This window comes from Parambassis ranga, chromosome 21, assembly GCF_900634625.1.
Source record: "Parambassis ranga chromosome 21, fParRan2.1, whole genome shotgun sequence".
NCBI classification, from domain to species: domain Eukaryota; kingdom Metazoa; phylum Chordata; class Actinopteri; family Ambassidae; genus Parambassis; species Parambassis ranga.
The window spans coordinates 6,091,457-6,108,177 of NC_041041.1; the positions used below are offsets into that span (position 1 = coordinate 6,091,457).

General features: G+C 41.3%; 2 protein-coding genes and 1 pseudogene across 1 annotated transcript in view; 2 read left to right on the top strand and 1 right to left on the bottom strand.

Moving 5' to 3' along the window:
* Nucleotides 1-16,721, bottom strand: part of LOC114426624 (uncharacterized protein DDB_G0283697-like) — a 403,048-nt gene that overhangs the window by 217,282 nt on the left and 169,045 nt on the right. Inside the window, exons 16-19 of the mRNA XM_028394144.1 lie at nt 15,560-15,661; nt 14,788-14,888; nt 14,217-14,438; nt 13,637-13,712 (exon numbers count right to left, since the gene is read on the bottom strand). Coding sequence (XP_028249945.1) covers nt 13,637-13,712; nt 14,217-14,438; nt 14,788-14,888; nt 15,560-15,661 — 501 coding nt within the window. The remainder of the gene's footprint in view (nt 1-13,636; nt 13,713-14,216; nt 14,439-14,787; nt 14,889-15,559; nt 15,662-16,721) is intronic.
* Nucleotides 1-16,721, top strand: part of LOC114426642 (interferon-induced protein 44-like) — a 114,838-nt gene that overhangs the window by 61,837 nt on the left and 36,280 nt on the right.
* Nucleotides 2,538-4,015, top strand: LOC114426636 (GTPase IMAP family member 4-like; annotated as a pseudogene).

A 16,721-nucleotide genomic window follows, 5' to 3' on the forward strand; every position in this document is an offset into this window, starting at 1 on the left:
AAAAGACAGACTTTATGGCAGCAACATTGTGTTTTAAAATGATTCTATTTGACAAAAAACAGGGTACGTTTCCCTTGTTGTGACTGTAACAATCTAATCTTGTAATCTTGTCCAGGTGAAGGAGTTCCTCTTCACAGGCTGCAGAGTCTGGTACTCAGACACTGATCTGTACACATTGCAAAACAATTTACAGATGAGTTTCATGCTGTGGTTAGTCCAAACAACAAGTTTCTCACAGTCAGGCTGCCATCAAAGTAGAAGAGGTTAGCTTTAGACAGACAATAAGGGCAACTTTATGGAAGACAACCCTGTGTCTTTAAACTGAAAGAAGAAAGAACACAGCAGGGCCGGTTCTAGACAGGCATGTATGAGGGGGCAGTCCGAAATGTGAAGGGAGCATCATGTGTACACTTCATGTTAAAACACTTTTTTCTCTGGTCTTATAGTGATAGTATTTTCCTTGCTGTGCTGGGTTGTTAGCTGTGTTCAAAGCCAGCCTGGAGAAGTGGATTGCACTTTGTCAGGCTTTTATCTTCAGACCTGTCCAACTTGTGAGTCCCACCTGAAGACTAAGCTTCTGCTGGTATAGCACTGAGGCACGCAATCCCCCTGACTACTATAAGGTGGCGATCCCTCAGGGGAAAACTGCAACATAAACATTGAATAAATAAAATATCCTTAATATTTTATTAATTAACAACATAACATTTATCTGGATGGTCTCATTCTCAAACACATTTCATCTAAGGTAAGTTTAAGTTTACAAAACTAAAAGGTAGTCTTATGAATAAAAGTAACACTAAAATATATAAAGCACAGCAGATAGGCTATAGATCATGTAATGAACAGGCCTATCACGATAACAGATTTTGCTGGGCGATTAATTGCCAAGAGAAATTATTGCGATAAGCGATAATATTGTCTTTTGAGACCATGTTCAACTAATATAATAATGACATATAATGCAAGTACACCCTTTCAAAGATTAATAAACTTTAATTTCTAAAGAATATTTAACACTGGAAAGGCCCCAATCATCAACACTATTATTATTATTATTCTGAATATTAATACTAATGTTGATATTATTATTAATATGAGTAGGGGTAGGCCTATTACCATAGCTTATCTGAGCATAGGCTATGGAGTTAAGTCAACCCAGCATGTCATGAGCAACAGAGAGCAAAACAACACGCACTCTACCTGCTGCTGGGAGTGGGCTCACCTGTATGTGCGCACATGTGTCTGCATGTGTGTTTGTGTGCGCACACGTTTGCGTGTGTGTATGCGCATCGGGCCGCTGCAGACAGCTGCAGAGAATTTTACAAACGCCACCATGAAGACAGAAACACATAGAAACTGGTAGCAGAGATGGCACAAGAGGACTGGGCAAGATGACTAATGGGTGGCGCTGCAGCGAGTGCCGCCAGTACGAAGACAGAGAACTTCACTCGTACAACGCGGACTGTCTCTGATAGCACGTTGTATACATAAGCATGTTTAGTCTTGTGGTGAATTGGGTCGAGGTGTTGAACCGGTGTTGTGCAGCTTCAGTGCTCTCTGTGTTGCTGTAACCAGCGTCCAAGCCCTGCAGCACCGTGACGCACCGTGGCGACGCAGACAGCGAGCTGACCGTGGTCTGCTCAGAACATCCCGTAAACGTTACACAATGAGTTAAAAAATAAGAACTACCTGTTGATTTGACACGTTTTAAGACAGAAGCTGTGGGCCATATTAAATCTGACGGCCGAACTTTGCACACCTTATAGGCTACGACTCCTGTCCACTTTACAACCACAGTCTCATATTTCCATTTGCAAAAACTTTCACATAAAATGGATGCATTGCAGTGTCTGTGTCCTGCTAGAGCTGGAGTGGAAATTAAGTCAGCTGGCTTTGTAGAAACTGCAGTGGTGATGTGAAACAGAACAGTGTAGAACTACAGTCTGAGGCGGGGCTTTAGGGCTCTCGGCTCTGTCAGACAGCGGTCATTTGTCTTCAGTCTGTCACATTCAGAGGACATAGATACGTCTTTGTGCTTGTTGTAGAGCTGGGAGCATGCTCCACGAGAACAAAGAACTTTCTCCTCGCTCCCGAGGTGGCAAGGGCACGGAGTATTCACACTCCCCGAGATGCGTGTGTGCAGCTTCTTCTATGTCTTTCCTCTCCGTAACCACACTGAAACCTGTCACTACACCGTTAGACTACGTGCTGACTCATTTGCATACGGACGCTGATTGGATGTTTACTCAGGGCTCAGGGTTTGTGTGTGTGCTGCAGCCTGTGAATACACACGGACAGACACGAGGGAACGCTAATAAAAAGTGCCCCTTCTTGTCAGATTTTTCCGCTACCGATGATTTTTGTCAATACGTAATATATTAATTTTGTGAGTATATTAACATGTGCTTTCTCAACTTCTAAACATTTGATTTGAGGGGGCACTGCCCCCTCCTGCCCCTGCCTAGAACCGGCCTCGTGAGAGAGTGAAGAACTGAGGACTTTAAACTGTGTCAGTAAACACTGTACTATACTGTACTGTAAATGAAAGATCCAGACAGGTTCAGTTTCACATTCACTGTGAATCATCAGTCATTTCCGGTCCTATATGTCTGCACTTCTTCTGAAGACTCTACACTGCATCTTTAACCTCAACAGGACAATTCCAAGACAAACATGGCCAACTTTGGTAAGTCATAATGTATTATGTCTGTTATAAATTCAGGTCTTTCTCAGTTATTTGTCTCTGATTCCCCACTCATTTTTGTCCACAGGATCTCTCATGAAAAATGATGAGGAGATGAGGATTGTGATGGTGGGGAAGACTGGAAATGGGAAGAGCGCCACAGGAAACACTATACTGGGACGAAAGTGCTTTGAGTCCAAGTTCAGTGCCATGTCCATGACTGTGGACTGTAGTAAAGGCACAACTACAGTGGATGGACAAAGGGTGGCTGTCATTGACACCCCTGGTCTCTTTGACACCAGGTTTGGTGAGGATAAAACAATTAAAGATCTAAGCCAGTGCATCACTTACAGTGCTCCTGGACCCCACATCTTCCTGGTGATCATCAGACTGGGCCGATTCACAGACGAGGAAAAGCATACGGTGCAGATGATTCACAACATCTTTGGTGCTGCTGCAGTCAGATACAGCATGATTCTCTTTACTCATGGTGACAAGCTGGAAGATACCACTATTGAACAATTCCTGAGTCAAAGCGCAGAACTGCAGGAACTTGTGGACAGATGTAACAACCAGTACCATGTCTTCAATAATAAGCTGCAGGACCACAAGCCTCAGGTCACTGAGCTGCTCAACAAGATCAGACAGATAGTCCAGAAGAACGGGGGAAGCCACTACACCAACGAGATGGTCCAAGAGGCTGAGAGGGCCATCAAAGAGAAGAAACAACGCATCCTGAAAGAACAGGAAGAAGAAATACGCAGAGAAAGAGAGTACATGGAGAGACAAATACAAGAAAAATATGACAAGGAGAGGCAGAAAATCAGTGAGCAACTCCAGGCTGAGAGAGGGAGAAGAAAGAGCGGGAGGAGGAGAGGATGAGGATGAAAGAGGAGATGGATGAGGAGAGGAGGAGAGAAATGGAACAGAGAGAGGAAGAGAGACAGAGAGAGAGAGAGGAGAGACAGAGGGAGTTAAAGAACACAATGGAAAGAATGCAGGAACAACATGACAGAGACCTGAAAGAGGAAAGAAACAATCTTCATTCCAGGCATGAAAATCAGGCCAGAGAGAAAGCTGAAAAGATTGACGTAAATGCCGTGTTGAATGGCGTGGTGGCACTAATTGCCAATCTAGTGAAGTTGGGCGGCAAGATCATTGTTAGAAGATTTCTACCTTAATTTGTTTTTCACAATTAATTATAGTGTATAGTGATTAATCAATTACTATCATAGTTCTGTGATCTTATTTTATGATTATGCTTGTGCCTGTTCTAAGATGTGTGTATTCTAAGATGTGTGTATTCTAAGAAGTTGTGTCTGTCAGATAACAGAGGGTATAAGAAGGGAGTTGCTCTGAAAAGACCTTGAGCACTCCTTCAGAGGCAACTGTCTGTGTATGTGACTGCTCCTTCCTGCAGGAATAAACACACTTGAGTGAACTCCAGCTATTATCTCTTGTGTATTTTTCTAACATAAATTGGTCCTTCGAGCCGGATCCCAATACGCACTCACTTCTCTAGCGGCTGCTTGATAGTGCACACTGACGAGGGCCTTGCCTCCGCTAGAAGCAAGGAGTCACTAGAGGAGGGAGAGCTGACGGGATCCTCATTTGAACCTGCTGTCTTTCACTCTCGTGTACACCGGTGAGAAAAATGTTTGTTTGTTTTGTTTGTTTTTAGGGTTATTCTTGGCCATAGCAAGAAACAGGGTTATTCTTGGCCGGAGCAAGAACACTGCTAGCAGAAATCCTCTTTTCCCGAGGGTAAAGAGGGGGGAGTGTATAAGTCGGGGACTCACACTCAGTACACCAGAGACTCGTTCATGAGAATTTTAGTCCAGGTGGGGCAACTTTTTCATTTTAAAGATTCATTCTTTTGATGATTTTGGTTTTTGAAGGGGCTCTTTAAGGAGCAATGTTAGTGACGGGGTCACTAAAAGGGTTACAGAGGAAGTCTTAGTCGCGGACTAAGCCTAACCGAAAGGGTGAGTTTTGTTTGGACCGTTAAGTCGCGGACTTAGCGAAGGGTTAACCGAGTACTTTTGAGTACAGAGTAGAACAGGCCTAAAAGTTAAAAAAAGGGGGGTTACAATAGTAAATATACAAATATATAAAATAAAATAAAATAATAAAAAAAAATATATATATATATATATATATATATATATATATATATAATAAAATTTAAAAAAGAAAAAAAAACTTTTTTGACCGATCCTTTGAAGTCTCAAGTGTCTAAGCATTGAGTAAAGAGAGCTCATACCTCACGGTGATAACGAAACTCTCTGCACTCATTTGCATACGGGTCAGTTGCTCGGGTGAACTCCATAAAAACTGACTGGCTTGAGTATTTGACAATAATGGGGTCAAATAGCTCTAAAACAAAACAAGAGAAAGTAACCCTCAGTGGGGATGCGAAAAATATGCAGACTAAGGGTGAAACTTTAATCCACTTCCCGCCAAAGTGGGAAGAGAAGTATGGATAGGTCGATTGATTGTGAGACAATGTGAAACGCTGGTGGCTCTTAAGGAAGATGTGAAGGAAATAATAAGAAAGAGAAAAAAGAAGGTTTGTCGGTGGTGAGAGAATGGCTGAAGGAAGTGCAGAATAGACAGAGAAGAAAGGGACAAGCAAGTGAACAGATTGCTACTAAAAAGGTGTCAGATGTGCATTTTTCCACCAGAGACGAAGATGATTTCTGGATGTGGTGCGCGAGGAGGGCTCCACTCCCGGGGCCCGGCACTGCACCCCTCTCTATCCTCAGCCCATGCACAACCACTCCTTTCCGTCCGCACCTCCTCCTCCTCCTCCACAGCCTGAAGAGGCCTCTGCTCCAACTGCCTCCGCTCTAACTGCCTCCTCTTCTACCACTTCTCAAACAACAGATGCCGCTGCACAACCTCGACCTGAAGGAGAACTCTCATCAACCAGGTCAGGCACAATCTACCACACTGCAACCACACAAGCAACTAAACCTAAAGCTAAACCCAGTTAATGTTAATGAATTCCCACTAATTGAGATGCCAAACCCCCGTGGCTCAGAACATCAGGTCAGCCCGATATGGTTCAGGTGTATAGAGCCTGGTCACAGGCTGACATACGGAAGGCTGTAGACGGCATTCCTCATCCAAAAAAAAAAGACGTCACATAATGAGCTTAGCTAAGAGCTTTAAATTAAATGCTGCAGAAATTGAAGATTGCATCAGATTTATATTGGGGGTAGATTGGCACCAGGTGGTAGGTACCTGGAACCCAAATGGAGATGACGGAAACATCCACCTTCCTAATGATGAAGTTTTAAGGGAGAGAGTGGATGAACTGCTAATGCGCTGTGTCACTCACTGGACTCACGGTCCCAACTACACAGTCATCAATGACTGCAGGCAGGAGGAAGGTACGTCCATAGCAGCTTATTTCGCTCGACTGCAAGCAGTGTTTAATACACTGTTATGACAAGAGTCATATATTCTGTGTGTGTGAGTGTTCTCCCTCCCCGCCAACAGGGGGGAGCATACTATTGGTTCTACAGCTGGATGACGTGGAGCTCGAGGATTGGAGGACACAGATGGGCTCTGAATTTAAAAACCCTCCACATCAGCCACCCGATGCTCTTGCCCTCCGCTCCACATCCCGAGAAGACTGCGTTCGATTTTTTGATTATACATTGGACATTAAATTGTGAATAGTATTTTGTGTAATTTAGGTTTGTCGTTTGATTTTCGCTTTACCTAGAGTAATTGAATTTAAATTATTACTACATACCAGACACATTCGAGTAGGGGCAAAGCCGTTTTTGTTTATTCGTTTTCTCCTGTTTTTTTGTTAGGAAGTCAGGGAAGTCACCTGTATTTTTGTTTGAATCTATTTTTTTTGTTCAGGAAAGACAGGAGCTGAGAACCTTATTTGTTTTGTTTGTTATTTTGGCATTGCTCACCCTGAAGGTTTCTGTTGTCTCGGTTCGTTTATAAATAAATTTATATAAATTCCATTCGTCGTTGATATCTTTCATATATACCTTGGGAATTGGAACAGGAGGGAAGAGTCACTTTATGCTACAACTAGGTTTCCCTAGGCCGGTTGTAACAACACACAGCGGCATGACACCACCAGGCCCACAACAGAATGCTGAGGATTCACCATACACACAGCAATTAAAGACAGCGTTCTTGAATGGCCTTTCTTTGCCCGTGAGAAACTTCATCCGAAAACACTTAGTTGACACTTAGTCATTGATAATGATCAGGATGATTCTAATGCATGTGATGTTTATTTTCGAGGTAATATGAGAAAAATTGGGCATTGGGCCCGTGATTGCAAAGCAAGGAGAGGAAGGAGACAGGACAGAGGGGGTGATGGCTGGCAGCCCCGGGATGGATCCGGATGACTGACCGACGAATCAGATCACGCACAACAACACAGACACACACACTCATGCACACAGACGTTAATGCTACACTCTCAAAGACACCACATCAAAATGAGACAGACGATACAAAACATATCCTTGAACTACACCATCTAGATGTGCTATTGTCTCAGGAACAGCAGCCATTGATTACGGTTGTTATTGATGGTAGATATGTCGAGTTACTTTGTGATTCAGGTGCCACTATATCTGTACTAAACCATTCTGTGCCACATGCCAGGGACAAAAATTCTTCAGACTGGTTGTTTGTTAAGTCTGCCAGCGGGCAGCTAAGCAAAGAGTTTTTATCAGTACCAGCGCTGTCTGACCGATGTCCTATTAACCTTTTGGGGAGAGATATAATGTCAACACTAGGAATTGCAGTTGTCCCCACACCAACAGGACGCGGACCCAAATTATTATTATAGTTTGGATTTGACAGTCACTGGACCAGGGGCGGTTGCTGAAGAATTGTTTAAACTCACTAAAGCAGTGGCTAATCCTGCCGCCACTGTCCAGCAACCCACTGACATGCATTGCACAATGTACTACAAGTACACACATGGGTCAGACAGCCAGTATGAACACAAGTTTTTTAAGGCCGCTTCTGCGAAGATCAGAATCACTAACATTTATTTTGATCAATTGATTGGAATCCTGTGCAGGGGAAGATGGGCCTTTACTTCTCCCCTGAGTTGTGTATGTACAGCCAGAGACTAAACTGGTGCACAACCGCAGTGAAAGCTGTGCACCTGAGTGAAAAGTCACAGTGCTGAGGCCTGTTCCTGCTCTCCTCTGAGGAGGACAGCGCTTTAACAGTAGTACCTGACAAATTATGGTCCACTGGACCTGCTGATGTCGGCACTATAAAGGACGCAGAGCCTGTAAAAATAATTCCAAAAAGCTCCTACAAGCCTTTTCAAAGACAGTATCCTATTAAGCCAGAGGCCGCAGAGGGAATCAAACCCACAATAAAGGCCTTACTCGAATCTGGTGTTATTAGAGAATGTGCTGATTCACCATGTAATACACCCCTGTTCCCGGTTAAAAAAGCCGCTCCATCCACCGGCTGGAGGATGGTTCAAGATTTGCAAGCTGTAAACCAAGCTGTAATTCCCAGGGCCCCTTTGGTACCTGATCCACATACTTTGTTGAATGATGTGCGTACTGACAGTAACTTTTTCTCTGTGATTGACTTTTCTCTGTCCCTGTGCATACAGACAGCCAATTTTGGTTTGCTTTATAGTTTGAGGGAAAAACATATACATACACAAGAATACCTCAAGGTTACTGTGAGAGTCCCACTATATCTCACAAGCAATGTCGACGAACCTTGCCAAATTCACACCCCCCTCCGGGAGTCAGATACTGTTGTTGTTGTGGATGGTCCTGTTTATTTTGTTCTCTGATCATTTGTTATGTATTTTTGTTATTGGTCTTCCTCCTTCTCTGATCCCTCTTTCCTCCCTCTTGTCCTCAGTGTTGCTGTGCCCCCTTGTCTTATTCTGTAGTCCTGTCTTCCCTGTACGTCTCCCTGCCAGTTTTACTTCCTCCCAGTTCCCTCCTCCTGATTACCTGCTCCTCCCTAATTGTGTTCACCTGTGTCGTCTCTCCTCTTTTTAAGCCCTATGCTTTCCCTTTGTCTTTGCCAGTTCTTCCCTTGTGATCCCTTGTGAACCCCATGTGCATCCTGCGTGAATCCTGCGTGAATCCTGCCTCCCACCTTCTCGTCGTCCTCCTTCTTCCTCCGTGTTTCCTTGTCCTCCCATCTTCCTCAGGTTTGGCTTTGTTTTTGACCTCCTTTCTTTTGTGTTTTATTTCTATTTGTACTTTTGTTTTTTGCATTTTTGCATTTTTGACTGGCACTGTTTGCAGTAGCCCTGCTTTTGTTCTCCCGCTTCTCTGGTCTTTGTTGTTTTAGCTTTGAATAAAGCTCCCTGTATTGAACTTTATTTTTGTCTGCGCCTGGGTCCTGTTAAAAACCTACACCTCGCATAACAGTTGTATGTTGATGATATACTTGTCTGCTCAAACACAGAGAAACAGTGCAAAGAGGACACGCTGGCCCTCCTGTGTTATCTTGCGGCCCAGGGTCACAAGGGTTCAAGGGTTTGGAAGAGACGGGTTCAATATTTGGGTTACAACCAAGCGGCAACCTTCGGGGCTCAAAGTTGAAGCCCATGTGGAAGTGTCAAAACTTGTAATTCACGCTGCAACAGCTGGGGGCTGGCTCCAAAAGCGAGTAATTTCCCATAGACTCCCATGTTAAAATGGCCGACTTCACAGCAGAAATTAACATGTTTACGGCCTGGTACAAAAAACCACTCTGGTCTCAGATGATAGGTTCTCTTCTAGTGTCAATTGTAGGGGGGTGAATTTTTTTACAACCCACTCGTTTTAATTGTATTCGGACTTAAAATTACACATAATTATGGGCGTTGCCGCTTGAGTGACAGACAGTTGCCGTATGACAGCGTGAGTTTCCTCCCAAACGGGTGACGTCACGGAAGCTCTGTCCATAGTTTTTACTGTCAATAGTTACAACCTATCTGGGGAGGGCCGCACGCTGGATGAGAGCAGAAAGCAGGCCTTCCTCACAGCACAAAGACCTGTCACAAAGAGACAAATGATGTCTTTCTTAGGCATGACTAATTTTTGTAGGAGCTGGATTCCCAACTACGCTCAGGTGGTAAATCCACTGACCACACTCATTTACGAGACCCCCATGGCAGCCCATGACAAGTTGTCATGGAACACAGTAGCTGAGCAGGCTTTCACCAGAGTTAAACAGCTACTTATGGGATCATCTGTTTTAGCCCTGCCTGACTATAGCAAGCCATTCACACAGACGGTGGACTGCAGAAATGGGTTCATGACCTCAGTGTTAAAGGACAAAGTCTTTGTTCATGTAAGCAGAGCTTCCTTCTACACTGCAGAGAATTGTATCAAGGTTATACACAAATGATTTGGTGATTGCTGTGAGACAGGATCAGTGGTTCATTTCTGTTATTGGGATCAATAAATCACCACGTTCAGGAATGTTAATTAAGACTTAAACTGTTGTTGTCACCTTCCACCTGGGTGGAAACTCTAACAGAGCTGAAACTAAATGGAGGATGTTTGTTCTCTGCTGTATAAGTTACACAAGCGTTCACACATGCATCCAACTTTCATGTAACGACGTGACTTTGGAGAAAAATGAACCTTTGCTCTTAAGATGTCGGTGCAGTCTCACTGCAGGGGAAAGAGAAAGTATCAACTCACGGTGGGAGGATCAAAACAGTGCAGAGAACAGCCTGAGATAAGAACATCAAGATAGATAGATATATACTACTTTATTGATCCCTGAGGGGAATTCAAAGGTCAAACTTATGTTTTATTGGTGGAATTTGAACAATATGTTTGGAGAAATGCTTGATAATTAACTGGTTGGAAATCATGTAGAAACTAAAACTATTTTTAAGCTTGGTGTTGTGAAAGTTGATGTTAACATGCAATTCTATGGAGATTTCAGCCCCAAGTGGCCATGTGAGGAACTGCAGCTTTTGGCACTTCCTCATTGTCAACACTTGTTAACAGAATAACAGAACATTGGTGCTCTCTGCTCCATAAGTCTAAGATGGTGTCAGATTTTCCAGGTGATTGAGATGACCAAAGTTTAAAATATATGTGGTCATTTAAATGTAGTTCATGTAAAAACTGAAGATTCAGGTGAAGAGCTGGCTGCAGATGGAAGAGGTCTGGCCCTTACAAAGTACTTTTGTACAAAATGAATGAAAAACTGAGCATTGAAACACTTCTTTTTATTCTCTGTGCACCTTTATTCATGTGAATGCATTTAGAAGCAGATCTCAGTTTTTGTGTTATTCCTCAAGAGGTATAGAAACCAAGTCAGACATACAAACACTGAAAAAACAACACAGGTGGAGAGATAACACAGAAGCAGGAATTACATGACAACGGATTGCATTATATTACACTGTAGCCAATCAAGTTCATCCGCTCACATCCAATCAACAAAAGAAGTGTCAGGGATGTTCAGTAAAAAGGTGGACCCAGCTGCAAACAAAATCAAATGACAAATGTTCAACAAAAACTGAGCTTTAATGCCTCTTCACAAAATCCAGAAACACAAAAAGAAGTTAAAAACAGGTAAGTAAATCCAGGGGAGTCTCGGAAAAACACACAGGAGCACACTAGAAAATAGGAATCCACAAGAAGCACACAAGGTAACATGAACAAACAGGACGATCCAGCACAAACAAAGGCGAGCACGAGGCTTAAATAGACAAGGGCAACAAGACACAATCAGGGCAGAAACACAGGGGAAGTAAAACATGTGGGAAACACAAGGGAGATGAGACTATATCAAAATAATACAGGGGACAAGACAAAACCACAGGAAACATAACACACAGCTTGTCAGCTTAATTTCACTACAGGCTGGTATCAATATATAATAACAATACAATAATTAGTTTAATATAGTTCATTAGTTTACTTATCTTCAATTAGACATTCATTATTTCTTTAACTTTACAATCGCAGGTTGGTGTATGTTAAATGTAGGTTTTCACCTCACTCCTGTTTGTGTGGCTTGATTGTGTTGTGTCCCTCTGCTGCCAGTTTAATTACATAATATTTCCTATTCTTAGCTTTTGTTTTTCACTTTGTTAACAAATGATCTGATGTTTGTTCACTGTTAAGTGAAGTATGACCTCTGCGGTTGTGTAGACCTGCACACCAAATATATGCAGAGATTAAATATATTGTTTCCTCTTCAAACACAATGTGGGGCAGGTCACATGTATGTATGCTCAGAGTGAAGCCATCACTATGAGTTTAGATATTAACACATCCACACACTCATGGTGCACACACTGGATGTATCCATATTCTCACATGACCACGAAACAGCAGAGGATCAAACTAATTGATTTCAATCTGGAAAAAAAAAACTCTGAACTATGATAAAGACCATAGAGATTTACTGTGTCTGAATAACTCTTGTTGTATTTTACTGACAGCCTGGTCATTTTGTGCACATTGAAGTAATCCTCTCTGAGTCTCATGGTAGAGAACATGAACCTCCAACACAAACCTTCGATCATCAAACCATTTCCTTTCTCCTGGTGGAAACTCCTCATCTCTGGTGTGATGCATCAGCACCACAATGACTGGTTTATTGTTGGAAGACACTGAAAGACAAACAGAAATATCAGACATTATTCCATTAAATCCATATGATTAGAGGTTCAGGATGTCCCCACATTCAGAACTTTATTTAACATTAAATATCTGAGGGATTTTTGAAATGACAAAAACACACATATCTCAGTGACCCTCTGTACATTACCTGCTGCATGTTTCTTGACTGCTTCCACATCTGAGCCAATACGGGATGTGATTGTACAGAAGACAATGATGATGTCACATTCCTGCACACTTTCTGTCCTCTCCACCCAAGTTGTTGAGGTCCATTGTCTTTTCTCCACCTTTTCTACTATGGTCTTATGAGCACCAAAAGTCTCACCAGTAACGACACAGAAGAAAGTCACTGTGGGAAACAATGACGTTGCTAAAAATGAGAAAAAAAATCATTTCATTAATGTTGATGATTTAAAAACTAGTTGTTGTCATCTCTAATAAGAGCTGACACAAAGAAACTGATTCATTAACACATGTACATTTATGACTTGAGCCAAATTTATACTTCTGTGTTTATTTAAAAGATGCAACTGAACACCTCTTTAAATAGAACAAAAATAAACTGACTTTGATTTTTCACCTAACATGTTTTAGGAACATTGTTCAAGATGTAATCTGAGAATATTTCAAATGATGGTGATGTGTGTGAGGTTTGAACTCATTAGAAAAGAGGAGGACATGTCAGTGGTGCTGGAAGACTATCAACTGAAATTAGAACTTTAAACTACTTAAAAGACCAAATTGCATACAAACATGGACCTTACAGTCTGCACCACAAACAAAAAAATAAAATCTGTTGTTTATATTTATCTGTATGTATCTTTACTCTGCCTCTCCTCAGAGTTTGTGACAGCTGGAACAAACTCCAGCTCCTCTGTGATTCTGCACAGGACAAGCAGGTTTAGAAAAAGATGACCGGCTACAGACATCTGTACAGAGGCTCATGTTCATCCTCTGATCACAAACACTATGTTATTTAGAACATTTTGCTCTCACAGAGGTAGAAAGTACAAATTTGTCTCAAACTGTAGCTGAATAATAAATCAGACATTTGACTCTTCAGCTGCACAGAGACGATATTTGTGATGAATAATACAAGATGTTCAGATAAATGTGAGGCAGTAAATAACTCCTTATATGGATAACCTGTTCTTGGCTTCTTTGGAGGTAAACTGTCCCCCACAGCATCATGAGGCTGAATTGCTTTTTTCGCTCCATTTTCAGCACCTGCAAAGCAAACATACATTTACTGAACACATGAACACAAACTGTGTCAGATCTTACAAGAGGAAAGATAAATAGAAAACAACAAACAAATGTAAATAGTTGAACATACGTGGAACGCAGTCTTTGATTTCAGAGCTCTTCTTTTCTCTCTGGATGTTCGGACATTTCTCTTCATACACAGCCATCTGCATTTGAAACAGAAGACATGTAAACACAGAGACTAGAAGACATATGACAGAGTGATCTTTGTGCTGTTTCTATTGGTGGAAAGTCATACAGTACATTCACTCATTTAGTATTTATACTCCACTGAAGTTTGTCCATATAAAACAGAGAGAGCAATCCCCCAAACATAGTCACAGTGCAGCAGAACTGAGTCATGAGTTAAATCCATCACTGATGTATCTCTGTCCAGGTTTTAGGAACGTGTTCTTTGTGCAGCATACATGAGCTGAGAGGTAACAGTAATTATCTGTAGAGCTGATTACTGCTGCTGATTCCAACCCTGCCCCTCTACCATCAGCATGCTTCCTGTTTTTTTAAATCAGTTTTATTAGGACAGGGTTGTCTTAATGAGGTTAACTTCAGTGAAGACAAATATTTGTTCTAAACTTTAATGTTGGAGCTCCAAATATATTTCATTCTTTTTAACCTGCATGTCCATTTAAAGATAAATGTCACTTTCTCACCTTTTCTTCTTGGATCTTCTTCTGATGGTGTGAGTCTGACTGGTTGTTAGAACTGAGCTCAGTGTCATTACTTGAATGTAGTCTTTTTTTAATTTGCCCACTGTTTGACTCTGCAGCCTGTAGAGAGACAGCAGGCTGTTCTTCTTCTTCTTCTTCCCTGTTAACAAATGTCTCTTTTGAACAGTCAGGTTGTGATGGTGATGTCTCCATATTTTCTGCAGCCTGGATACACAATACAAAGTTTGATTATGTGTTAGAGAACACATTAAATCAAGTCTTCTTACAGTATGAGCTGTGATGTCTCCCTGAGCTTTAATGGTGGAGTAGATGAACAAGTCCTGTGTTCAGAACTCACACAATCAGTAAAGTTAAAGAAGTTTTTCCTTGTTCTGATGGACTTGTTATCATTTCATACTTGTTATCATGTCAAACTGAGCTCAGTTTGACAGTTACACTCATGTTTTTTTTTTAGTTAATTTAAGAAATTTGAATGTAAAATATCACCTGCATAATCAAAGTAGTAGTAGTGGAATTTGTGCTGGTTGGTCAGCAGTAAAAACAGAGTACTTACAGGTGGTTCACTCTTTGGATCCATGTCATCAGGTGCATCCTCCGCTTCTGGACGGTCAGGTTGTGATGTCTCTCTATTGTCTGCAGCCTGGTTGTCTTGATCTGTGGAAACAAGTGTTACATGTTGCTGATTTTCTGGGTGCTGCACAGATTTGTGTTGCTACAGTATGTGGTGCTACAAGACTGTGTGCAAACCACAGATCATGTTCATGAAGGTTCTCACACTGAGGCCTTTACTGATAGAATTCCAGGAACATTCTCAGAATGAGCACACTGAGAGTTTTCTTAGATAACAGTTATTCATGAAGCATCTTTGGCTTAAAAGAGCTCCTAAGGTGGAAGACTGGTGGAAGCTACAGTAGCTCAACACATCAAAAGCTACTTTGTTGAAATTCAACCAAATTTATGACAAAATGAGATATTTATTCATCCACCTGTCCATCCAGTCTCACTAAGAGTCAAACAAAGGCCTCAGAGTTTGTGGCAGCTGGAACAGACTCCAGCTCCTCTGTGACTCTGCACAGAACAAACAGGTTTAGAAAAAGATGGAGGATGACCGACTGCAGACATCTGTACAGAGGCTCATGTTCATCCTCTGATCACAAACACTACGTTATTTAGAACCTTTTGTTCTCACAGAGGCAGAAAGTACAAATTTGGCTTAAAGTGAATAATAAATCAGACATTTGACCCTGCAGCTGCACAGAGACGACATTTGTGATGAATAATATAAGATGTTCAGATAAATGTAATGCGGTATATAACACGATAACCTGTTTCTGGTTTCTTTGAAGGTAAACTCTTCACCACATAAGTAAGAAAATCCAAAACATCACTGTTGAGACTTTGAATTTTCTTCTTCAACTCTTCAGCACCTGCAAAGCAAACATACATTTACTGAACACTGTCACATGAACACAAACTGTGTCAGATCTTACAAGAGGAAAGATAAATAGAAAACAACAAACAAATGTAAATAGTTGAACATACATGGAACACAGTCTTTGATTTCAGAGCTCTTCAGTTCTTCCAGGATCTTCTGCCATTTCTCTTCATCCACAGCCATCTGCATTTGAAACAGAAGACATGTGAACACAGAGACTAGAAGACATATGACAGAGTGATCTTTGTGCTGTTTCTGCTGGTGGAAAGTAATAAAGTACATTCACTCATTTAGTATTTATACTCCACTGAAGTTTGTCCATATAAAACAGAGAGAACAATCCCCCAAACATAGTCACAGTGCAGCAGTACTGCATCACTGATGGCTGTTTGTTCCTGTTGGCTGTTACTATATTCAGGCATTTTATTAAAACTGCTTTTTTGTCTGACATAGAACATTTGAATCAGTTTTAAGACACAGTGTTGTCGTTATAAGGTTCACTTCAGTAAAGTAGAAAATGTCTTCTAAACACAAAAGGTCTTAAAGATAAACTTTTTACCTCTTCTTCTTGGATCTTGGTCTGATGGTGTGGTTGGACTGACCTGAACGTCAATGACTGAATGTCGTTCTTTTTCGCCTTTTTATAACTTTCCCACTGCCTGACTCTGCAGCCTGTAGAGACACAATAGACTGTTCTTCTTCTTTCTCTAATGATGGGAGCTGATGAATTCATGAATTCAACTACATTTATGCCAAAAAGAGATATAATAACTAATTATTATGACTAATTATTTTCACTTAACTATAGTCAATTTTACTGTCACAGTTTTTCTGAGCTGTAATGAGTTAAAATTAATGACATACTTTATTTTTACTTATAATTTCGAGGCAATCCGTTTTTCTAATTTTTTAAAGTAATGTAAACTTGTTACATTTTACAGTGTACATACATTGTGTGCCATATGCCACATTATTGAAACGCTTTTAGCTCTCTCTTAGTCAAATGTCCACATTGTCATTTGTCTGAATAAGAAATTAAGTTTACTAAGCAC